The 25,306-nt window shown below is 41.1% G+C and overlaps 1 protein-coding gene across 1 annotated transcript in view; it reads right to left on the bottom strand.

Moving 5' to 3' along the window:
- Positions 1–25,306, bottom strand: part of TTLL11 (tubulin tyrosine ligase like 11) — a 193,253-nt gene that overhangs the window by 131,076 nt on the left and 36,871 nt on the right. The window contains 2 exon segments of the mRNA XM_079789791.1: positions 16,223–16,356; positions 23,263–23,359. Of these exon segments, the coding sequence (XP_079645917.1) occupies positions 16,223–16,356; positions 23,263–23,359 (231 nt within the window).

Raw genomic sequence — 25,306 nt, forward strand, 5'->3', positions numbered from 1 at the left:
CATGTCACACTGGGGGGAGGAAAGGGGCAAGAGAAAGAAACAGCCATTCATTGAGCATCGTGGTGGGTGGTCTACAGCGATCTTATTTAATACTCATCCCATGAGCGTCTGCCAACAGCCCATGAGGCAGAGTCCTTGTTGAGTTTTACAGAGGAGGAACCAGCTATTTTTAAAGATGATCATGTACAGGCTGGAGCCTGGTCACCCAGGGGGAATGGCCTGGATGGTTTCTCAGGTCCTTTCCAATCCCTAACATTTGTTTATTCTCTAGTCTCTAGGCCTCAGGAGTATCTCTGACTTGCTGTGTTACTGGGCCAGGCCACTTTCCTTCTCTGTGTCTCAGTTTCCTCATCTATACAATGGAGGGATTTCTCTGCTTAGGACTTCCAGAACTCTCTCTAGAAGCTCTCTGGAGAACAAGGGTTATGACAAGACTGCCTACAGGATAGCACTGTGCTATGAGAGGTCACGACCTTGTTCCCCTGTGGGGACGCCCACCCTGTGTGCAGTGAGACCGAGGCTGCCTCCCTCTCTAGGCAGGGACACAGAGCGGGGTCAATCCTCATTCTCAAAGTAAGGTGGAAATCAGGGAAACCTGCAGTGTTGGACACAAATCTGGAAAGTGTTAGAAATTAAACGCCTTTAAGCCATTACAGGTATTTGTGTTTCTTAAAGGAAGAGAAAAATGTTCCTGCTCCACAGAGATCAATCAGTGTTTCTCAGTGAGACCAATACTGCCACCTAGGGAGGGTTTTGGAAATTTTGGGGAGTGCTTTTGGTTGTCCCAGTGAATGGAGAGTATTACTGGCATTTGATGGGCAGGGGCCTGAATGCCAGACTGCCACGCACTGGGCAGCCCCGCCACACCTTCATAAAGTGAAAGACCTATTTATGTGTATACATAGAGATAGCCTAGACCTCCTATCCACTGTCACATGTAAACAAAAAGAATTTCCCACATGATTTAAGTTGAGCACCACCATTTTCCAGGAATGCAACAACCATGTAAATACAGGGAAACTTATACTTCACCTCCCCCGCCCTGGAATTTTATTGAATATTTCAGAAGCACTGTGTCACTAAAGGCACATGGCTTATGCTATCTGAGTTACCCACATAACACAATGTGATTATATGTAAAGAACAGTTTAAAATGCCAAATATTAAAGCCTCCTAATATTTAAATCAAAAAAGGGGGGATAGTAGAAGAATATCATGTAAGGAAAAATATCCTGTAAGTAAATTACATCTAGAAAATTTGTACTTTAGAAAATTAATTGTAATGCTAAAAGCAAGACACCCATGAAAAACATACATGGTGTCAAAACAAGCCAGAGGAAAATCATTTGGGCAAAAAATGAAAAAGGATCCCAAGTCAAATTTATAGGAAATATTCCTTTATTAACTTTTGGTCGAGAATATGTTTGTATATTTTCAGAAAACAACTCTGAGACCATGTGGATTCCGGCAACAGAGAGGAATCGACAGGACTACTCCAGCCATGAAAACAGAAGAGAAGCAGTCCAGAGATGGAAGATGCTGACGTCGCCTTGCCATACTAGCAGTCAGCAGCTGTGCGTCACTGCAGGTTGCCCAGGACGAAACCAGAGAGGGTCGGACCTGCATTACCACCATTTGTCCACCATCCAGAACTGAAATATCATTGCTGACATGTGCACATAAGGAACTGTTTGACATTGAAATTGGGTCTCAAAAGAACTGTTGGCCCAGAAAGAAACTCAAAAAAAATAAGTAAGTAAGTAAGTAAGTAAGTAAGTAAAATGCCAAATATTTAGCCCAGCCAGTGTGCTCAGTGGTTGAGCATCAACCTATGAACCAGGAGGTCGTGGTTCAATTCCCAGTCAGGGCACATGCCCAGGTTGCAGGCTTGATCCCCAGTTGGGGGTGTGCAGGAGGCAGCCAATCATTGTCTCTCTCTCTCATCATTGATGTTTCTATCTCTATCTCTCCCTCTCCCCTCTTCTCTGAAATCAATGAAAATATATATTTTTTTAAAAAGCCAAATATTTTAAAATATCATATTTATGATATCATGTATAATATATAGACATATGAGAAAGAATATGAATAATGTTTAATCAAATTGTCCTACTTTCCTTAAATCCAAACTCATTCATTACAGTTAGATGCAGGCAAACACTGAACAGCTGCGAGCACCAGAACACCGGTCCCCTATTGGCGCAAACATTCGGATTCAAAGGAACTCCACTGCACCACGGAAAGGTCAGATTTCGCCTGAAATAAGGTGTGGTTTCTAATCCCTGTGGTGGGAGGGAAGCACGGAACCGGGAGGTCTGAGCCTACAGTTAGATGCAAACATCAGGCCACTTAATTACATATTCTTATGTAACTGTGCCCCCAGAGCAGTTACTTATTGAAATGTATAAAATTTTGTTATAAAGAACTTTTTATTATTTTTCTTTTTTAAACAACATTTAGGTGTTGTTGTCCTTTGAAAAAATATGTGTGAAGGTTGATTATATTTCATTCAGGATGGTGAAGAGAATGTCCCAAAATATGTTTATAAAAGGGGAGGGCATTGGAATGACACCCCTATAGCAGTGAGCACCCACAGCACCAGCACAAAAACACTAGGGCTTCTTGGAAATTTGGCTGATTCCCAGGCTGGTGCAGGGAAAACACAAAAAGCCTGGGGCCTCTTGTCGTGGCAGAACAGAGCACTCGGAGAGTAACAGGGGCTGCTGAGAGGACACCGGGCTCCACTGGACAAATCGAGGAGCATTTGAGCTTCAAAATAAATAAAAGAGGATTATAACTCATCCAATAACATAAGAATCCACGAGTCCACACTAATGTGCATGCATATTCACATAGATAAATAAATTAAAAGGCAAAGTTCTTCCTTGCAGTAGAAACTCAACTAACAAATGCAGAAGGAATGGTGGTTAATCACCATTTGGCAACCATCACAATAATAACTGATTTAGGCAAGAATCATTAACCGAGGTTAAAACTAGAGGTAAAAGTTTGAGGAATAACAGGATATTACATAGTCTTAAATATCTCCCCTCAAGATACTTAATCATTAGAAAGAGGGAAATGGCAACTCCTCCGTGGAAATCCGGCAGACACCACCTTAACCAAATGATTAAAGTTAACATCACCAGTAATGAGACATGTTGCCAGCATGTGCCCCCAGAGATGATACCTCTGAGAAAAACAGCTTCTGTGCTATTCAATGCCAAAAATGTATATCCTGAACCTAACGAGGAAACCCCAGACAAACCCAAATTGAGGGGCAGTCTGCTAAATACCCTGTGCTCATCAAAAATACCTCTGGCATGAAAACGAAAAAAGACTGAGAAATTCTTCCAGGTTAAAGGAGACTAAAGGGGCAATAGTCAAAATCTGAATAAATTCTGAATATGATTAAATTAGAAAATAGTATTGGTCGATGTTCATTTCATGATTTCAATAATTACACTGTGGCTATAAAAGAAAATACTCTTTTATTTAGGAAATATGCACGGTATGCTTATGAGTAAAAGGGCATCATGTATGCAAATTACTCTCAAAATGGAGAGGGGGGATCGCAAATGTAGGGGTTGAGTGAAGGGTGTGCAGAAAACTTTATTATTCTTACAATTTTTCAGTAAGTCTGAAATTATGACAAAATGAAAAGTTAAAAGAAAATGGAAGAGAGCCATTAGTTCCAAAAGAATAGAAAAGCACTTATTAGATCTATTCTAACCAAACAAGTCCTTTTATCCTACTCTTCTAAGCCTTCTAGAAAATGTATGGGGTTAATTTCAGGAGGAGGCAAGGAGGAAGTCAGTGGAAGTTTGGGTGAGAGGGAAGGACAAGAGAATCATTCATTAATGAGGCCAGAGAATTCAATTACAGCATCTTTCTAAATCCAAATCTCGATTTCGCGTCGCCTTTCATTAGCACTCCTCCAAGAAGCCATTACACAGAAAAGAAGTTGAACAAGAAACAGAGTAGGAGAGACTTCTTCATTTCTTTGGAAATGAGGAAAGAAGGTACAGGCAGAGCAATTTTCATAATTTCCCTTTGAAATAGGCACTGATCTATCTCAAGATTGGTTCCACTATTTTCTTATAGAAAATTAGGCATCTCTACTCAAGTGACTAAGGCGACATCATGAAAAACTTTTGCAAAATGAAATGAAAGGACAAAAATTGAAGGGTGAAAGATGACCTTTTCTTCGCTTTAGAAAGCAGGGTTTTCTTGACCTTTAAAACAGTCTCCCAGAAAAATGTTTACCTCTTTCACTTTTTCACAGCTTGCCTTTCTTTAGAGGGGAGTGGGGGACACGTTAAAGCACCAGCCCTTTAATGATAGTACTTACCTCAAAATTCCTCATACAAAATCAGGACTGCAAAGCAGCAAGATTATAATAGTTGTCATTTAAAGTGTTAAATGTATTTGGGACCAATTGAAATGTAGAAATTAAACAATAGAGTTTCTACTTTTAAAAGTATTATTGCACTAGTCTGCTTATGGGGGGGAGGGGGAACCTTAGCAGGAAAATGTTTAAGCCAAGCTTGATGCCATTCAGTCAAAGAGAAGTCTTAGCTCTTTTCCCTCCTAAATGACCTATCATCAAATAATGAGATGACTAGTCTCAAGATTAGATTTTTATTAAAAATTAAAATAAGGCCATTTCCAATAAGCCAGAAACACCCATAATACTTTGTGTAAACAGTCTTAGCGCTAGCTTAAATTTCCATCAAAGACCACAAAACTTCTTTCCATATTATTCATTTCACACACATATGCCTGAGTATCCCCAGTGCTGGGCAGGGGAGATGGAAATGACTCTCCAAGCTCCCTGGGAGCCCCCAGTTTCACAGGGACAGAAGATAAGTAAATGTCCATTCACTGAGGGGATAGAGTATGATTCTCATAGCATCCCTGTGGTGTTACAGGTTTTGAGGAAACTGAGGCTCAGGATAATTAAGTAACTTATCCAGGTACACACTTTAAAAGTGATGAAGGAAGGATTTTAACCTAGGTCTTAATGACCCGAGCCCTTGCCTCACTATCTCTCAACCAGAAGCACTGCCACAAAATAGCATGTTGGGGGTCCTATAATTGAGGGAGAGTCCAGAAGGGGTCCCAGAGGAACTGTCCATGGGTCTGGGCGGCAGGAGAGTGGGAGGTGGAGTGGGAGAGGGGGTATCAGAAAAGACCTTCATAGATTTGGTGGCATCAACTCTGACACAGGGAAGCTCAGAAAGCTTGTCGGGTGGACAAACACAGGAAGGTTGTCCCTGGCAGGAGAGACAGTCAGAGGTGCAAGAACTTGGGCAGATATGAATCTTTCTGAAAGGGCTTTAGAGGGAACCAACAGGAAGGATGTCTTGGCTTAGCCAATATTTGCTGGCCTCAGCCAACCACCCCATAGGGCTCAGGACGGAATGTGCAGATACAGCTTCAGTGACCCTCCTGGGAGGGTGAGGTGGAGGTGAGGAGCCAGCCGGCCCCCGTGGAGTTCCAGAAGCAGCTGCAGGGCAGCCTTCACCATCAGCGCTTCCCTATGCCCAGGACTGCACTGACCCAGCATTTGCAAGAAGATGATTGATTACATAAGGCCCTTTGTGCTCCAACTAAAACCTTGGCAACAGAAATTTGTGAAGAATTTTAACTCCAGCAGAGAGTTTTATGGAAGTCCAGGAAAGCCAAACTCACAGAATCAAAAGGTTAGAAGTGGAAGGAACCTTAGTGATGTTCTGCAATCTTTTCTTCTTGTAGAGGAAGCACTGAAGCCTGGAAATGGGGGTGTAGATGACTTGGCCATGGTCCCATACCCAGCTAAGAGGTGGCAGCAGGATATGACACCAACAAAAGCCAAAATCAACAAGCGGGACGACATCAACTGAAAAGCTTCTGCACAGCAAAATAAACTATAAACAAAACGAAGAGTCAATCTACAGAATGGGAGAAGATATTTGCAAACCATATATCTGGTAAGGGATTAATATCCAAATTATGTAAGGAACTCATACAATTTAATAGCAAATAACAATAATAATTTCATTTAAAAATGGGCACTGGGCCCTAGCCGGTTTGGCTCACTGGATAGAGCGTCGGCCTGGGGACTTAAGGGTCCCAGGTTCAATTCCGGTCAAGGGCATGTACCTTGGTTGCTGGCACATCCCCAGTAGGGGGTGTGCAGGTGGCAGCTGATTGATGCTTCTCTCTCATCCATGTTTCTAACTCTCTATCCCTCTCCTTTTCTCTCTGTAAAAAATCAATAAAATATATATTTTTTAAAATGGGCAGTGGGCCCGAACAGAGAAGATATACAAATGGCCAACAGGTAAGTGAAAAGATGCTCAATATCACCAATCATCAGGGAAATGCAAATCAAAACCACAATGAGATGTCACCTCCCACTTACTGGTATGAATGTAAATTGGTACAGTCACTATGTAAAACAATATAGATCTTTCTCAAAAAATTTAAAACTAGAATTGCCATATGATCCAGAATTCCACTTCTGGGTAAGGAAATGGAATCACTATGTCTAAGAGGTATCTGCATTCTCAGATTCATTGCAGCATTGTTCACCATAACCAACACATGGAAACAACCTAAGTACCCATCAACAGATGAATAGATAAAGAAAATCTCTCTCTCTCTCTCTCTCTCTCAGAATATTATTGAGCCATAAAAAAGGAAGTCCTGCCATTTGCTTTTTTAAATATAATTTTTATTGATTTCAGAGAGGAAGAGAGAGAGAGAAAAATCAATGATCAGCTATCTCCTGCTGGGGATCAAGCCTAAAACCTGGGCATGCGCCCTGATTGGGAATCAAACCCTGACCTCCTGGTTCATAGGTCAAAGTTCAACCACTGAGCCACACTGGCCAGGCAATCCTGCCATTTGCAACACATGGCAAACTCATAGAAACAGAGAGTGGAATTGTGGTTGTCAGGGATGAGGGATGAGGGATGAGGGAAATGGGGAGATATTGGACAAAGGATACAAACTCCCAGTTATAAGATAAATAGTTCTGGGAATCTAATACAGAGCATGGTGACTATAGTTCACAATACTGGTTTATATACTTGAAAGTTGCTAAGAAAGTAGATCTTGAATGTTCTCACCACAAAAATACTGTAATTATGTGAGATGATGAATGTGTTCACTAACCTTACTATCATGATCATTTTGCTATATATGTGTGCATCTAATCATCATGATGTAAAAATATACAATATTATGTCTCAAGTAGAGACCCGATGCATGAAGATTCGTGCAAGAATGGGCCTTCCTTCCCCTGGTTGCCGGCACCGCCTTTGCTCCGGCCCGGAGCCACCTTTCCACCTTCCCACGCTGTCCAGAGGCCTGGAGCAGCTGTGTATGCAAATTAGCCCACCATCTTTGTTGGGTTAATTTGCATACTCACTCCTGATTGGCTGGTGGGTGTTGTGGAGGCACGGTCAATTTGCATCTTTGTCTTTTATTAGTGTAGATTATATCTCAATAAAACTGGGGGGTGGGGAGAAAGGAGGTAGAACCAGAAGTGGAGCAGGCCTCCTGACCCTGGTTCAGTGTTTCATTTCACATTAAATGATTGCATAGGGCAAGGATACATTGACCTGTACCCCTACCACTTGGCACTTAGTAGGTCTCAGGAAATGTTTGAACTGTACTGAGTCAGAGGTCTGAGTGCACTAGCTGTTGTAGAGTCATGTGTAACCATGAGCAAGAACCCTTGATTCTGAACCTCTGTCTTCTCACCTGTAAATTGGAGATAATGATAATTCCTCAAATTGAGGGAGAATAACAGAGGCCATGCATATGAAAAGCACACAGTGAACTGCGAAGCACCACACAAATGCCAGTGTCACTCGGGCTAATTAAAAGGATGTCCTAATGAATAGGACCTAAGCATGCTTTTCCAGAGATGAGCACCATCTTGAGTTTCGGATGATATTTTTCCAGTAAACAAATTGAGCTGTTAAGCAAGGGACACAAGAACAGCATGATATATCTAAGCAGGCGGTGAAGTTCTATTTTTGGCAACAAAGGCAATAAAACTTGAAGCAGCCAGGGAGGTGAAACCATGGCTCCTACAGCATCTCTGCCAGCAGCTTTGAATCATCTGCCTGCTTCTGACAGCTGGAACCCCCTCACTTCTGTCTTGTCTTCTACTAGTTATGCACCAGAACTCTGGCCTCCCGGGCTGCCAGGCTGCATAAGCAGAAGGCATTCTGGTCTCCCTGATGGCTCCCAAGCCTGCTGCCCATGTGCAGAACTCTGTGTGGGGTAGAGTTTGGGCATCATTGGGAAAGGTCAGCAGCCCAACCACCATCTCACTGGATGGCATTACTTTGGTAAGTTCCTCATGGCCCAGGTGTGGCCCACACCCTTTTAAAGTGACAGGTTGGGTCAGGCTAATACCCTTGGCCTTGGAGAAGCTAACTTTTGATGGCTAAACTCACAAGAGAAATTATTTTAAACCATACATATTAATTTGCAATTCAATTTGGCAAATATACTTGACTTCCCACTACAGCCAGGCACCGTGACAAGCTCTAGGGATACAATGATGAGTAAGACTGGTCCAGTCACTCGCTGTCCTCGTGGAACTTAGAGCGGGAGAGAAAGATAACTAAACATGTAGTCACTAAACAGTGTGATAAACATGAGTGCAGTGTACATTGAAGAAAGAAACCCAAAATGCTTCCCAGTGGGGCGGGACAGAGTAGGCTTTATAGAGAAAGTAAAAGATAAGCAGGGGTCTGAAAAATTAGCAAAATTTGTCAGGTGACAGAAGGCAGCTATGGAGTTGGGAGAGGGGCAGGAAGGATAATGACCAGTGCTCCAGGCAAAAGGAGAGGTGTGTGCAGAGGTGTGTACTTAAAGCAGTTCAATATGGAAGGATCCAGAGGAAGAGGTGGGAAACTGGATGCTGAGGCTGCAGAGGTGGGCAGCGGCTCTGCAAGGCATGTGTAGGAGTTTAAACTTCACCCAGTAGGTGAACTTCAACTATAGGGTGCCCTGAAGGTCAGTCAGATCAGCATGCTGTCCAAATGAAGGAAAATTATGCAAATAAGCAACTCACCAGAAGTTTATTTGATAAACGTGGGATGAGGACAAGGAACATATGCTTCATATTGCAGCTTTTCTTTCTGCCTGGACTCTGACCCACTTATAAGTAAGTCCACATTTTCCTAGTTCTAAAGCCAGTGGAGAACATTGTTCCCTGGGGGTTTTGCAAATAATGTGCTTCATTCAGCCTCGAGGAGCTGAATCAATCAAAGCTAACTAAGGAGGGTAACTGGAGAGGACAGTGGAAGGACACCATGCTCACTGGTTCCCTCCAAGAAACTTGAAAGCATTATTGAGCAGCTTTTTGGCTTTATTCACTGAAAAATTCTTCTGCGAAATACAAACTCCTTCACCATAATAAATACTGTTTTGATAACAAAACTGTACTTTTCTCAAATACCCAGATGGGAGACCATATGCAAAATAAACTCCAAGGAATTTTTTTATTGGCCATCTGCTAAAATTGGAAAGGAAGCCTGCATCCACCTCTAGTTTTCACAGAAATTTCCACTGAGAATCCTACTTGCTTCCCGCTGGTGCCACCTGCTGATCATATTTGGGAACCAGTTTTGCAAATGGTTATAGCAGAGGAGTGAGGATCTTCCCCTTTCTTTAATGAAGCAAATTTAATCCTAATTAATGTCAGAAATAAAATATTCAGTGTCAGTTTTTAGAATGTTTCACAGCTACTCAGACCTCTTCCTGTTGCTACCAAGAATCACAAAGCAAAGCCCACATACGCTCTGAGAGCTCACTGCCATGGCCCTGACAAGACAGTTTACCCTCATAATTAAATGCACCATTTCTAATGATGCCTTCGGTTTAGCTTTACCAGTCAAAATGTAAATGCACAACCCTTTAATACAGTAATTCCACTTTGAGATGTCCACCTGAAGGAAATGCTGGCACAGGTGTAGAAAGATATAAATCTGAGAGAATGCCCAACAGCATTACTTATTAAACTAAGGAATTTGAGAGCCACCTAAATGTCCATCAACAGAGAAGTAATTTTTAAAGTTATTGTGCATTCATACAATTGATTACTATATAGTGCTGACATGGAAAGATGCCTAAAACATATTCAGTGGGGAAAAGAGCTAAAAAAGAGAATGTATGGTAAAATCCCATTTTTAAAGAAAAAAAGCCATGTGTGTTACAGTGCATATTTGTTTATAAATAGGAAATAGCTGGAAAAATATACACTAAAGTGTCCAGTAATTTCTGAGGAGTGGGAATATTTTTCCACTTTTTACATTATACATCCCTATATTTGAATTCTTAAACTGAATGTATAATTTTGTATTAAAACAAAGGTGACATTAAAAATTAGAATGCCACGTGTATTCTTTTTAAATTCAGATTTGCAGCTAATGAAGCATTTCATCATCAAATACTCACTGGATGCTCACAATCACTCCGAGGTTATAATCATTTCCCCATTTAACAGTTGGAGAAATGGGGCTGAGAGGGGAAGAGACTTACTTGAGATCCCATGAGAAATAAGTGATGGTACCAGGGCTTTCCAGTGAGTTACTATGATAGGGTTTTCATAGTCTTGTTCTGCATGTGCCAGACCCTGAATCAGCAGATTCTAGATTATTGTCCTTTAAGAGACACAGAATTCCTCCTTTATATTAGGGAACTATCCATTCTAAGTACCTTCAGCATTAATCAAATGGACTGTGACACTTGAGAGTTTAGAATGCTAAAACAGAAAGAGATAGAGCAATTGCCAACCCCCACACCCCCATTTTACCGAAGATAAAGAGTCTATCTGAATGGCTAAACTCAGAAAGCTGACAGTTAAGCAACAAGCACTTACTCAGCTTCCCATCTTTCCCACTAAACCTCCTCCTCCTCTGGGGCTTCCCATCTTGGCAACTGCATCCCCACCAGATTCCTGAAAACATCAACTGTACCTCCTCTGCATACCCATCTCTGATCTGTCTCCAAGACCTGTAGATTCCACCTTCGAAATATCCCTCACATCTGTCCTTCCCTACATAAGATATAATGTCTTAATACAACCCTCAGCATCTCTTTTGCCTTTATAACACTATGTGGGGATTCTAGCCAGGACAATAAGGCAAGAAAAATAAATAAAGGGCTGATTGGAAAGCAAGACATAAAACCATCCGATTCTCAGAGAACATGATAGTCTATATAGAAAACCCCATCAAACCTTCAAAATAAGCTACTGGAATTATTAGGAGAGTTTAGCAAGGTTGTAGGATTCAAGATTAACAAATAAAAATCAATTATATTTCTACATACTCACAATGAATAACAAGAAGTTGAAGTTTAAAACCAAAAGATTGCTCACGTGTCAAAATTTGAAATACTTAGGGATAAATTTAACATAAGATATGAAAGAGCTGTACATTAAAAACAAAAACAAAAAATCACTGTTCAAAGAGATTAAAGAAGACCTGGGTTCCAGTGAAGATGGCAGTGTAGGTAAATGTGATACTCAAATCCTCCCACAACTACATCAAAATTACAACTAAACTACAGAAAACTCATCATTTAGAACCACCTGAAATCTAGCTAAACAGAACTCCTATAACTAAGGATATAAAGAAGATGCCACACTGGCAGGAGGGGTGGAGAAACCAATGTGCTGGTTCTATACCCACATGTGGCAGATAAAAATCAGGAGGTATATCTCTTTGTAATTATTAAGTACTTTTACCAATTAAATGCAATGAGGGATCATGGAGTGGGTCCTGTACCAGAAAAAGGACATTAGTAGGAAAATAGGAAAAATTCAAATAAGGTGTATAGATAGTTTACTAATATTATACCAATGCTAATGTCTAAGTTTTAGTACTTGTATAATATATTAATAATAAGGGAAGCTAGATGAAAGGTATATGTGAACTCTCTACTACACATTTGCAACTTTTTTGTAAGTCCAAAATTATTTCAAAACATTTACAAAACTGAAGGCATTTCCAAACAAACAAAAGCTGAGACAATTTGTCATCAGCAGACCTGCATTACAAGAAATATGTTAAAGAATATTCTTTAAGTTGAAGGAAAATAATACCAGATGGAATCCTGGAGCTACACAAAGGGATGAAGAATTCTGAAAATGTAAATGTATGGGTGAGTATAAAAGACAAATATACTCAATTTCTTTATAAGATAACTAGAGGCGTGGTGCAAGAAATTTGTGCACAGGTGGGGTCTCTAGACCTGGCAGGTGATCAGGGCCTATTGGGGCTGTCTCGGCCAGTCCGGATTGGGGCCAGGCCTGCTGGGGCCTGAGGGCCTGCCAGCCGGGGCCTGCTGGACAGGGCCTGCAGGACAGGGGGAGGGATCAAGGGAGGTTTGTTGGCCATGGGAGGTTGGCTATGGGAGTACACTGATCACCGGGGGGCAGCTCCTGCATTGAGTGTCCGCCCCCTGGTGTTCAGTGCATGTCATAGCGACTAGTTGACCGGTCATTCTGGTCATTCCAGTCATTTGGTCATAACAGTCGCTTAGGCTTTTATATATATAGATTGACTTTTCAAAGAAAAAATAATAATGTATTATGAGGTTTATAACACAGAAGTAAAATATATGACAATAGCACAAAGGAAAAGAGTGGAAGTAGAAATATAATGTTGTAAGGTGTTTATATTTTACTTGAAGTAGGAAATACTTAAAGGTAAATGTGAGAAGTTAAAGATGCATTATAAACCCTACATTCTAGGAGCAGGACAAAAACAAAAAACACTTTTAAAAGAAGTATAACTCAGAAGCTTAAAGAGAAGATAAAACAAAACACTAAAAATATTCAATTAATCCAAACATATAGTATAAATAGAAAAGAAATAGCAAGATGTCATACTTGAAGCCAACCATATTGGTGATTAGATTAAGTATGAATGGGCTAAACACACCAATTAAAGGGCAGGGGTTATTAAACTGGATAAAATACTATACCCCAATCACACACTGTCAAAAAGACACACTCTTTAAAAAATGTAGACAGGTTAACAGTAAAAGACTGGTAAAAGATATACCATGAAAATTCTAAGCCAAAGAAAGCCAGAGGTGCTATATTAATATCAAGTAGACTTCAGGACAAGGAAAGTTACCTTATAAAAGAGTCAAATCATCAAACTAAGAACAGAATTTTAAAATATGTAAAGCAAAAACTGACATAACTAAAATGAGGAGACAGTCCACAATGAGAGTTGGAAACTTCAACATACTCTCTCAATGACTGACAGAACAAGTAGGCAATTAATAAGTAAGGGACACGTGAACAGTACCAAGTACCAATTTGACCTAATTGACATTTGTAGGATGCTATCCCAACAACTCGAGTATATTTTATTTTTAAATGCACATGAAACATTCATCAATATAGACAATATATGAATCATAAGACAACTTTCAATGAAGTTAAAATGAGCAAGGTAATACCGAATACACACTCTTATGTCAGCAATTAAATTAGAAATCAATAACAAAAGATATTGGTAAAATTCCAAATTATTTAAAAGTTAAACAACACATTTCTAAATAACCCAGGGATCAAATAAATCTTAAGGGAAATTATATAACATTTTAAACTTAATGGTAATGAAAATGTAACATACAAAGATTTCTGAGATGTATTTAAAGCAGTGCTTAGAGGAAAACTTATTGCTTTAATGTTTAAAATCAATGGACTTAGGTTTCTCTTTAAAATAGCTTTTTATTTTAACTTTAAACAATAAAGAATTAAAATTAAAAAAATAAATAGCTTTTTATTTTAGAAAGAAGCGATGAGTGAACCCAAAAGAAATAGAGAGAAATAATAAAAATTAGAAATCGATGATATAGAAAATGGACAAACAAGAGAGAAAATAATAAAATCATAAATTGGTTCTTTGAAAAGAGCAACAATATTAATAAGCCTTTAGCTAGACTGATTATAAAAAAAAGCAAACACAAATTACCAATCTCAGCAATGAAATAGGGGAGGATCACTACATATCTCATAGATGTTAAAAAATAATAAGGAAATACTATTTTTTAAAATGTTATGTCAATTGATTTGACAATTTAGAAAAAATGGACTAGTCCCTTGAAAGAAAAATTACCTATATGTATTTTTAAAAATAAAAAAAACATATTCCCAGAAAGAAAGCTCCATGCCCAAATACCTCCAATAATGAATTCCATCAAACTTATAAGAAAGAAATGATACTAGTATTATATAAAATCTTCAAAAAATAGAAGAAACATTTGCCAAATCACTTAATGAAGATTGCCTGATACCAAACCAAACAAAGACATCAAGTGCCAGCATTTCTCATGAACAAAGACATAGAAAATCCTAACAAAATATAGCAGTATATAAAAAGAATAATATATTAGAACCAAGTAGGACTTGTATCAGGTTAGTTTAACATTTAAAAAATTAATCAGTGTGATTCATCATATTACCAAAATAAAGAAAAAAACCATATCATCTTCACAGGTACATAAAGGCATTTGACAAAATTAAGCACCCATTCATGATGAAAACTTTCTGTAAATTATAGAAGACATCATCATCAAGTTTACAAAGGGCATCTATGAACAACCTCTAGTTAATATTAACATCATATGTAACAGTGAAAGACTGTATGCTTCCCCCAAAGACTGGGAACAAGGCAAGGACGTCTACTCCAATCACTTCTGTTCAACATTGTATAGAGGTCCTAGCCCAGGGCAGTTTAACAAGAAAAAAAAAAAGGCACATAGATTACAAAGGAAGAAATAACATTCGTTCACAGATGAATTAATTGTATACATAGAAAATCCTAATCTACAAAAAGGGACTTCTAGAATTAATTAGGGAATCAAGCAAGGTCATATGATACAGTTCAAAATTAAAAAGCTAATTGGATGTTTATAACTAGCAACAAACAATTGGAAAATGATATTCAAAAATATCATTTACAATTAACATAAAAAATAAAAACTTGTAGGGAAAACTATAAAACATTGTTGAGATAAGTTAAGAAAGATATAAATAAAGGAAGGGGGAGTGGGAAGAGAATAGCCAAAGAACTTGTATGCATATATGTATAACCCATGGACAGACAATAGATTGGTGAAGGCCTGGGGAGGGAGTGGGAAGAAGGTACAGGGGGTCAATGGGTTTGGCCGGTTTGGCTCACTGGACAGAGTGTCGACCTGCAGACTGGGTTCAATTCTGGTCAAGGGCACATGCCCAGGTTTCAGGCTTGATCCCAGCAGGGGGCATGCAGGAGGCAGCAGAACAATGATTCTCTCTCATCATTGATGTTTCTATCTCTTTCTCCCTCTCCCTTCCTCTCTAAAATTAATAAAAATATATTTAAATTAAAAAAAATAAAAAGTCATGTATCTAACTCAGCATTGTTAATATATCCACTGTCTCCAAACTGAGCTATAGATTCAAAGTCCTAGCAGGCTTCTTTGTAGAAATGGGACAAACTGATTATAAAATTGATCCAGAGATGCAAAAGACCAAAAGTAGCCAAAACAATTCTGAAGATAAACCAAGTGGGAAGACTGGCACTACCTGATAAAGCCATAGCTTTCTTAGCTAAAAGTAAACACACAGATGAATGGAACAAAGTAGAGTCCAGAAACGGACTAAAACATATATGGCCAATTGGCTTTCAACTAAATATTTCATGCTCAAACATACTGCTTCAATATGGAATGGGTGATTTGAATACTGATTCTGGAACAAATTGACACTTAAAAGGTTCCTCCCACCCCTCAGTTTGTCAGACCTACTACCACGCCTTGAAGCGGAGCCTGATCTCCCACATTTCATACCCTGGGACCACACCTCCAGATTCACTCATAATCCCAGTCCTCTTATGTGCTCAGCCATCTGCTCCAGCTCTGTTGCTCTGTCTCCCTGGCTCCCCAAACCCGGACCCCCTGATACAGCTTCAAATATCAGTATCCGGACCGTCTCATGTCAGGACTTCTTCAGTTTACCTACCTGTCACCCTACCTGTTCAACTCTGCAATCTGCCGTGGTCGCTGCCAACACCTACTGTGTGCTGTTAGAAACTCCCTTGGCCAGTCTCAGCTCCCTGGGGACCTCTGGCCCCAGCTCCCAGCACACAGGACCCAGGACACGGTCACAACCACAGTATGATTCAAGGCCATGGGACGGAGTGCCATCTACCTGAGCAGTAAAGAGCTGGAACTCGTCAGGCAGAATCCAAGAGCGAGGGTAGAAGTTGTACTCCTCAGGAAAGAGATTCTGCATAATTCTCACTGCTCTGCTCAGAGTAATTTTACGCACCATCTCCGTCATGCCTGGGGAGGAGAGAAGCTGTGAGGTTTTAACAACAGTGGGCCACTAGCTATAAAACAGCCATTGTTTGGGACTTTTAAAACCACCCACCCAACATAGTCACTTTTCAGACTGGATAAAAAAAATGGTATGAGTTGTTCCCCACGGCGGTGACTCATGGTTTGTTAAGACCTACCAAATTAATGACAAACTTGAGGTGATAGGTGAATTTTTTTCCTTATAAAAATGAAACATCAATTCAAAGGAATGAGTTTCCCCCTAGCTTATTACTACATTCTTTGTCAGCCCCTAGATAATGAATAAAGAGACGCAGTTATATCTTACACTTAAAACTTAATATCTTTTTAAAATTTGGGGCCACCATACCTATTTTTGGGATTCCTTCCATCTTATACCCTAGAGAATATTATCTAGTAGACTGTGCTTACATCATGAGAAGCTTAATTAAATTGTTTGTTTTAATCTTTCATGAGTATTAAATGTATAAAAGTATATATACCTTTCAGCATAAAATCTATCTCCCTGAATAAGGACATGGACTGGAGAAGATATCATAGCATAATTATAGTTTAAGGGGAAATGGAATCCATAGGAGTTCTTCAGTTCTAAGTACTGATGCAGACATTGACCAGATCTCATTAATTTATCCGGAGGGAACTGAAATATCTCACTTATAAAACATTTGAAAAGAATGGTGACTTTTTTTTTTTCTCACATCTTGAGTAACACTGACAAGGGAAGTAAGTGTTTACCCTAGCAAATTTTAAGCAAATTATTTTATGTTTAGGCATGTTTATTTCTCAAAGCAAATATTGCCGCTAAAAATGGCCTTCACACCCTAGCCTGTTTAGCTCAGTGAATAGAGTGTTAGCCCAAAGGGTCCTGGGTTCGATTCCTGTCAAGGATACATACCTCAGTTGCAGGCTTGATCCTGGCCCTGGTGGGGCACATGCTGGAGGCAACCAATTGATGTGTCTCTCTTACATTGATGTTTCTCTCCCCTTCCCTTCCATTCTTTCTAATAAATAATGGGAAAATACCCTCAGGTGAGGATTAACAGCAACAACAAAAAAATGTTCTTCACCCTGAGAGAGCTACACTAGAAAATTGGTGAGTGAAGTTTTTTGGTTTTTATTTTTAAATCCTTGACTGGAATTGAACCGGGACCCTTCAGTCTGCAGGCCAACACTCTACCCACTGAGCCAAACCAGCTAGGGCTGAGCGAAGTTATTTTTGTTAATAGAAAGTACCAAGCTTCATATTAGCTCGGCATGTCCGAATTATCACACCTTCCAAGAGGCCACAATCAGACTGAACGAAGTTTCTCTAAACTGCCATGTTCAAGAAGCAAAGGGTAAACACTTGAGAATGAAGGTTTTAGTAACCTACTTCTTGCTTCCCTCAGCATATTAAAAAGAGCGATAAACCTAAAAATTGCAGCTTCAACATGTCAATGCCCAGGTTCTTAGTTCTTTTTTAGAAGGATATAGAGAAGGATTAAGCAAGAAATAAAGGGGCTTAAAAAGTTCTAATAAACTGGGCTCTAATGTGGACTCTTCGATATAAAATAAAATAAACTCACTGAGGACACTGTCCTGAGCTTCCCAAGAAATATGCATGAGTTTGGAAAATCAAAGCTATTCCTCTTTATTCCCCTATGAAATTTTGAGTTAGAAACACTGGAGCTGAACACATGGGACACAAAAACAAATTGTCCGTTTTCTTGGGAACTCTTCACTCATGTCTGACTACGGTCTCTGTTAGTATTAAACTAAACCCTCGGGACGAACTGTGGCGCAGCACCTTACATCACGCAGATGCTGCCTCCTGACCAGAATGTGGTGGTATGCTCCACATCAGGGCGCTATAACTGGGAAAGGCTCAGAAACCACTCAGCAGGTCAGAAGGACACACACAATGCAGACAGAAGTGCTCTGAGAACAGGAGTGCCATTTGAATGTTCCAGAAAAGTTTTATGAAAATCGAGGTCCAGCAAGTGAAGTAAATACTCATTTTCAATCTGCAGTGACTCCTTCTGTGCTGCGCACTGGAGGTCTCTATACCAGCTAAGGATCTGTTTCCGAGTTTACCTTTGTGTCTGTCTCTAGGTAATCCTCTACTGAAAACAGTCAACTTCAGAAGCAGTTCTGCCCACCAATGGCAACCTTTCCCAGACCCTGCCGGCCTGCTGGCTATAGACAGCTCAGCCCTAACCCCGCCAGTACACCTGTCTCCAGCAGGCACCTGTGTAGACTTCCCTCAGTCCACTGACCACCAAAGCCTTTGTTCCGCTACCATATCTTGGCTGTGATGCCACCCAGTGCTGCCAGGAAGAAGGTCTCCACCCTTCACTTAAGCCCACGAGGAAGCTGCTGGCATCCCTACCCTCGGGCAGTGGCTCAGAAACAGATGTGAGGCGTGCCATCTTCTCTCAATAAGATGCTGGCAAGAGTAGCCGGCCTTCTAGCTGAGCCAGAGCCAATGTTCCCAGAGTAAATGTGTGAATAGGGAGGTCACTGCCAGAATCTGCCTGACCCTATCTGTGACCTCTGCCCTAGGCTTTGGGACCCATTCTGACCTGAGGTGGAGCCTAGGTCTAACCATCAGTTCCCAAGACTAGGAACAAGGCACTCTTTGACCCCAACTTTGTAGTCCAATTAAATGAGGAGGAGTTCAACTGCTTTTCTGGGGTTCCATTGCTTTGTCCCCAAATTTTAGAAACCTGTCCTTTGTTCCTGGTACCTGAGCAACGTCTTTGCCTTGTTCTCTCCAATGTTCTTCCTGGAGTCCTCCTGTCTGTGACTTCAGGGACTACTAACATGTTCTTTTGAGGCTGACTGGGTATCTAGGTTTCTCATCAAGATCTATCCCAAAGATGCCTCTGTCTCGGCAGTTCCCCTAAAGCAGGTTGGAGCTTCTCACACCAAGATCTTGCCTCCTGCCACTCCCCCCGAGGCCTGAGTTCTTTTTTTTGCATCAAAGTCCCAAGACCTGGTAGATCTCTTCCCGTGTGGAGTTACAGAAGAGTGTAACAGCTTTGCCCAATTTAAAAAACAAAAACAAGAAACAAGAACAAAATAAAATCTGAGCTGCACTGGAAGCATTATTCAATCCAAATATCATTTATAACAGAAACACAAACCAGAGGTCAAACAAACAGTCCGTTCAGATCCATCCTCTTTCCTCCATTCCCAGCCCCACTGATAAGTTCACCTTCTTTGCTTGGATGCTGCAGCAGTCTCTTAGCTCTCTCTGCATTTCCTCTCTCAGCTTCCACCCACCTCCAATGCACCCCTTGGGATGACCTTTCTGAAATCCAAACTGGCCCATGTCACTCTGTGGCTTAAAATTCCTCAGCGGCTTCCCATGACCTTTTGTCCCTGCCTAGCATCACTCGCTGCCCCTATTACATGTGACCCTTTCTAACCATCGTGGGCCACTTCCCCTGGCTGAGTGAGCAGTGAGTTCTAAGCAGTCTATGTCTTTGCACCAGCTCTGCTCCCTTGCTTTACATGAGGTTCAGGCCCATCCATCCCTGGAGGCTCAGCTCACATGTCAATCCTCCTCTCCAGGATCTCTCACCCCACCTATTCCAAGCGAATTTGGATGAGGGCGAGTGTCCTAGCTCCAAACCCCCAAGGCATCCCAAGTTTCCTCTAGCACAGCACATATTTGGTATCACACTTCCCTCTCCACAGGCCTCTCTCCATGTCCTTGAGTCCCCAGCCCAGCCCAGTGCTTGCCAGGTGGCTGCCCCCATGGATTCCTCAGTGGAGCCCCTTCCCTAGTCCCCTCCTCAGGGTGGGCTCTCAGGCACCACCGCCACGTGCTGTCAACATCTCAGACCCTGAAACTCATCAAAAGACTTGTTTGTAAGCTGAGAATTGAGAGTTTCAGGCTTTCTTAAAGCAGATTATTTTTTATAGAAAGTCTTAATTCATCAGTTAAGATATAATAACAAACTTTGGGGGAAATTGTCCATAGAAAAATGGCTAAAATCTAACGTGCTAACACAAATAAAATAAATTACTCCCATATGCGTGTCCAAAAGTTTTGCTTGTTCAGTGTGGGAAGTGTTTATACTTGCCAGGCACGTCCACTAGGACATGCTATAAGTAACATACAATGCATACAAAGTGCATTTGTTAAATAATGGGATATATCAGAGACAGAAGATAAGCTTGGACACAAACTGGAGCCAAAGGACAGACTGCTCAGTGATCACCCATTGCTGAGCACTGCCGTCTTTCTCAGAGAGAAGTTTGTGGCCACACTGTCCCTCTGCCTAGAGGTTCGAGGTCCTACTTTGTCATTAGAGCTAATTAACTGCTGTTAGTAAAGGGGAAAATTATATGTGCTAATCACTGGCAGGTGGAATATAGGATGGGATAAACTTGCTTCTTTGAGATGAATATCCTTTTCTCACCTTTAATGAAGCCACGCCTTTGGCAATATTTTTCTCTGTATTTCTAATTTGTGTTCTGAATGAAGGGTCACAGCTCCTACCTTTTTCCTTCTCTCTAGATGACACGTGAGCAGATCAGAAATGTAAATGAAGCCTCACTTAAGATTCAGGTCTTAGGAACTCTGTCCTCATTCAAAGAGTTGTTCTCTTTCAGATTATGCTCTCCTGATATCCCAATAAGTCCTTTAGTAGCACCAAAAAGTCACCTTTTTTGCCCTAGCCAGTTTTGCTCAGTGGATAGAGACTTAAAGTCCCAGGTTTGATTCTGGTCAAGGTCATATACCTTGGTCCCTGGCCTTGGTCAGGGATCATGGGGGAGGCAATCTGTTGATGTGTCTCTCTCATATTGATGTTTCTCTCTCTGTCTCTCCCCCTCCCTTCCACTCTCTCTTAAAAGATCAATGGAAAAATATCCTCGGGTGAGGATTAACAACAACAACAAAAGTCACCTTTTTCTGTGCAGTAAGACTGAAAGCAATAACTATTCCATTAGACCGTGTGCAAGAACCCTGACTGCAAGCATCATTCTTGTTCTGTAACAAAATCTTCTCTCCTTCTCTAAGGACAAATTTGACCTCAGGTTAATTTTCTAATTCTGTTCCCCTGGAAACCAATAAAGGTGGAGAGTCAGCTGTGTTACTAGACAACAAAGGATATGGTTAAAATGACCCTGATTGGCAAATTACATAAATACCAGGTAGGAAGCCAGGACTCCAGGCTTTCCTGAGAGTGGTGATGCTTGTCACTTAGCATGACCCTGGCGGGAACCCTGGAAGCTATGCTGTGGAGTAGCTACATGAGATCCTGGGTCCTATGAGTCATCTAAGCCAAGACAGATTCCCATCCACCAATGTGGGTCTTATCTCCTTGCACCTGAGCTTTCTCTCACTAGCCCCTGGAACCCTTGCAAAGACTCCGCTGGAGAGACATGCTGGGTACTGACCCGCTGGTAAGCTGTATGTCCTGACCTATATCCTTCTATGTGAATCTCAGCCACGTGTGGCGTGGGGCAGTTTGCATGCTCAGTTGAAAAGCCCCTAGTGGACAAGGCACAACCAGCCAGTGTATAATGTATGGATACTGGGTTTTCTGAGAGGTGTTTTCTTACAGATGTGGCATGTATTGCCAAAGGAAAAAACAAACTGATTCTCCTTTTTAAAATAAGCATAGCCCAGCTGGTGTGGCTGAGTGGTTGACCATCGACCTATGAACCAGGATGTCTCGGTTTGATTCCCAGTCAAGACACATGCCTGGGTTGTGGGCTCGATCCCAGGCGGGGATGTGCAGGAGGCAGCCGAGCAATGATTCTCTCTAATCATTTACGCTTCTATCTCTCTCTCTCTCCCTCTCCCTTCCTCCCTGAAATCAATTTTAAAAATATATTTAAAGCAGAGAATTTCTTTAATAAAAAATAAGTAAATAAATAAATAAAATAAACATAAATAATATAACACTAAGAGAAACCACCTTATATCCAGGCAACTACACTCTGACTGCAATTATGTCAAAAAGATATATAAACAGGGTTAAGGTTTGGGAGGAAATACAGAAATATCCACATTGTGGTTTTGTTAAAGGAGGCGATGATCTTTTTAAAAACCATTTTTATTATTATATTATAACATGCTTGGAACCATCTGTTAAAATTTCAAAAAATCAGTGGAAGACGCTTTGGCTATGATCAGACCCAGCTCAACAATGTTCCTTTCCCCCAAGCACCTCCACTCACTGTAACTACCCTCTTCACTTAGCCATTAAAAATAATGAATAGCAGACACAGCAGAAGAGGGTGGTAGAGGCACAAGGGGTGGTTGGGAGTGGACTGAGGGGGTATCTTAAAATGTTGGCTATGCCACTTTCCCTTGCAGGTAAGTCTTACTGGGATAATGGCTTTGGGTAAAAGCAGAGGTTCTGCCACCTATTATTCCCAGAAAAGTGCATTTGGTTTTTAAAACGGTACCTCCAAATGTGATACTTCAAGAAAATGAAAACTGCTAACCCCATTTCTGTGACATATTCCTTGAATTTTAGTACTTCTGTTTCCTGCAAATTATTTAAGTAAAATGGTCTATTTTTTTCATTTTGAGAATATAATCCCCTCACCACACCCCCATGTTATATCTATAACTGAAAAAGTGAAAATCATGTCCTTTTACCAGTGGAATCAGACCTGGAAAGCCTGTCTTTTGATGTTTTTGAGCCTCCAATCTTCAACCCCCTGGTGGGTTAAGTCCAGATTCCTCTGCGTTAGCATCCCTCCCAAGGTGATGGCACTGGGGCAGAGTGCAGGCAGCAATTCCAATGAAGAGATCTCGAGTTTGATCTCAAAGCAGAGATCTCGAGTTTGATCTCAAAGCACTGTCATGTTATTGAGGACAAGTGTACCCTGAGACCCAGCCTGGAAACATTTGTAAATGCCAACAACAAAAATAACAGTGGATACCTGGAAACTTGTTCACTTGACCAGAGAATATGTTGTTGTCGTGAAATGAAACACCATGCCAGTAGATGTCACAGGGCGAGCGGCGGCCAAAAGGGAACTAGAAGAAAGAGAAAAAAATGTGACTAATCACCACAAGAGCAAGAGGAGCAGTGACCACACTGATGTCTACTGTGTACAAACTCCCGGCACCCTGGCACACATCACATGATTCAGTCCTCATAATAAGCACGTGCCGTAGCTGATATTCTTTCCCATTTTACAGGTGAGGAGACAGACTCAGGCAGGTTAAGTAACTTGCTCAGGGTCACAACCAGGAGAGTGGAGTTCTGATTCCATGTGGCAGGCACTACACTCATGACTTTACAGGTACCTTTTCATTTTAATCCTCATAACTACCTACCAAGGATTATTCCCATTTTACTGATGAGAAAATTGGGGCTGAGAATGGTATTCTAATATGCTCAAGGTCACGCATAGCTGGTAAGGGAAGAATCAAGATCTAAAGCCAGGCCTATCTGGATTCCAAGCCATTCTTCTATTTCTCTGAAAACTACAACTCTTAACCCAGTCCCCAAAGAATGAGTTTTCACAGTCTTTTTCTCTCTTTCTCTCTTTCTCTTTCTCTCTCTCTCTTTCTCTCTCTCTCACACACATGCACACACACACGGTCCGTAGGGCAGGATGCATCCCCAGTGCCTAAAACAGTTCCTGGCATTCAGTAAGAGTTTTTAAATAAATAAATGAACAAACCAGGAGTGGTCATCTGACTCAAGATGAGATAACCAGATTCTCCCAGGAATTTGGAAATCAGAGATGCTGGGCAGCCTCGGCTGGCCCTTGAACTGGAAGTGATAAAAAGCCAGAGCCAGGCAGCTGTGCTTCACTGTGTGCACAGAGAAGCAAAGGCAGCCAATCTGCTGAGAGACAGAAAACGAGCAGGTGCAGAGATAACGTAGAGGTGAGACGCTGTGGCCCTGGAGACACATACTGAGGGACCCCAGTTCCTAGGGCAGTGATGGGCAACCTTTTGAGCTTGGTGTGTCAAACTTCGCCAAAAAACTGAGCATAACTCGGGTAGTGTGTCACTTTGAGGAAAAAACTAACTCCAAGACTCTAGTCGCAAATGTTTCATCCTCGGCATGCGGCCCCGTGTCATCAGAAATGGCTATGCGTGTCAGTGCTGACACGCGTGTCATAGGTTCGCCATCACTGACCTAGGGCTTCCAGGTCCTGGACTCAGAACCTCCTGAGCCTGGCTGTCCTCCTGTCCTTGGGTCCTATAAGACAGTCTTGTATCCTTAAAACACACCTGCTTTTTGCACAAGCTATAGGGTTTCCCTCACTGAGACAAAGGGCCTGCTCTTTCCACCACAGCCTAGAGCAGGCGTCCTCAAACTACGGCCCGCGGGCCACATGCGGGTGTTTTTGCCGTTTTGTTTTTTTACTTCAAAATAAGATATGTGCAGTGTGCATAGGAATTTGTTCATAGTTTTTTTTAAACTATAGTCGGCCCTCCAACGGTCTGAGGGACAGTGAACTGGCCTCCTGTTTAAAAAGTTTGAGGACCCCTGGCCTAGATTATCAAATTTGATCTAATTCTGAATTTACAGAATTGTTGTAAAAGTTACCAAATTCTGCATTTACAGAATGTATTTTTAAATCTGTAACTCAGATGACCCTTGTTAAAGGAAAAAGTGAGGACATGTTAGTCCATATTTAGAACCTGCTTGTTTAAAGTCCAGATGAAGAGAAATACCAACACATTTAATAAGATCATTTGATTTTCCCACTCTAAGACTACAGTTAATCAGAATTTTTATCTGCTCCAATTTGAGAGGGCTACATTCCAATGGAAGAACACAGCATTACTAATGAAATGGTGGTGACTCGAAGCTTTCCAACTATTCCCAATTAGAATGAAGGCAAACAGACTCACGTACTTTAAATCATTCACATTATTTCTAAACTGTGCCAAAGTGAGGCATATGTTACACTCTATTAGCATTAACAAGTCCATCTATAATGTATAGCATTTCACTCATTT

This window comes from Cnephaeus nilssonii, assembly GCF_951640355.1.
Source record: "Cnephaeus nilssonii genome assembly, chromosome: 14".
In the NCBI taxonomy this organism is placed as follows: domain Eukaryota; kingdom Metazoa; phylum Chordata; class Mammalia; order Chiroptera; family Vespertilionidae; genus Cnephaeus; species Cnephaeus nilssonii.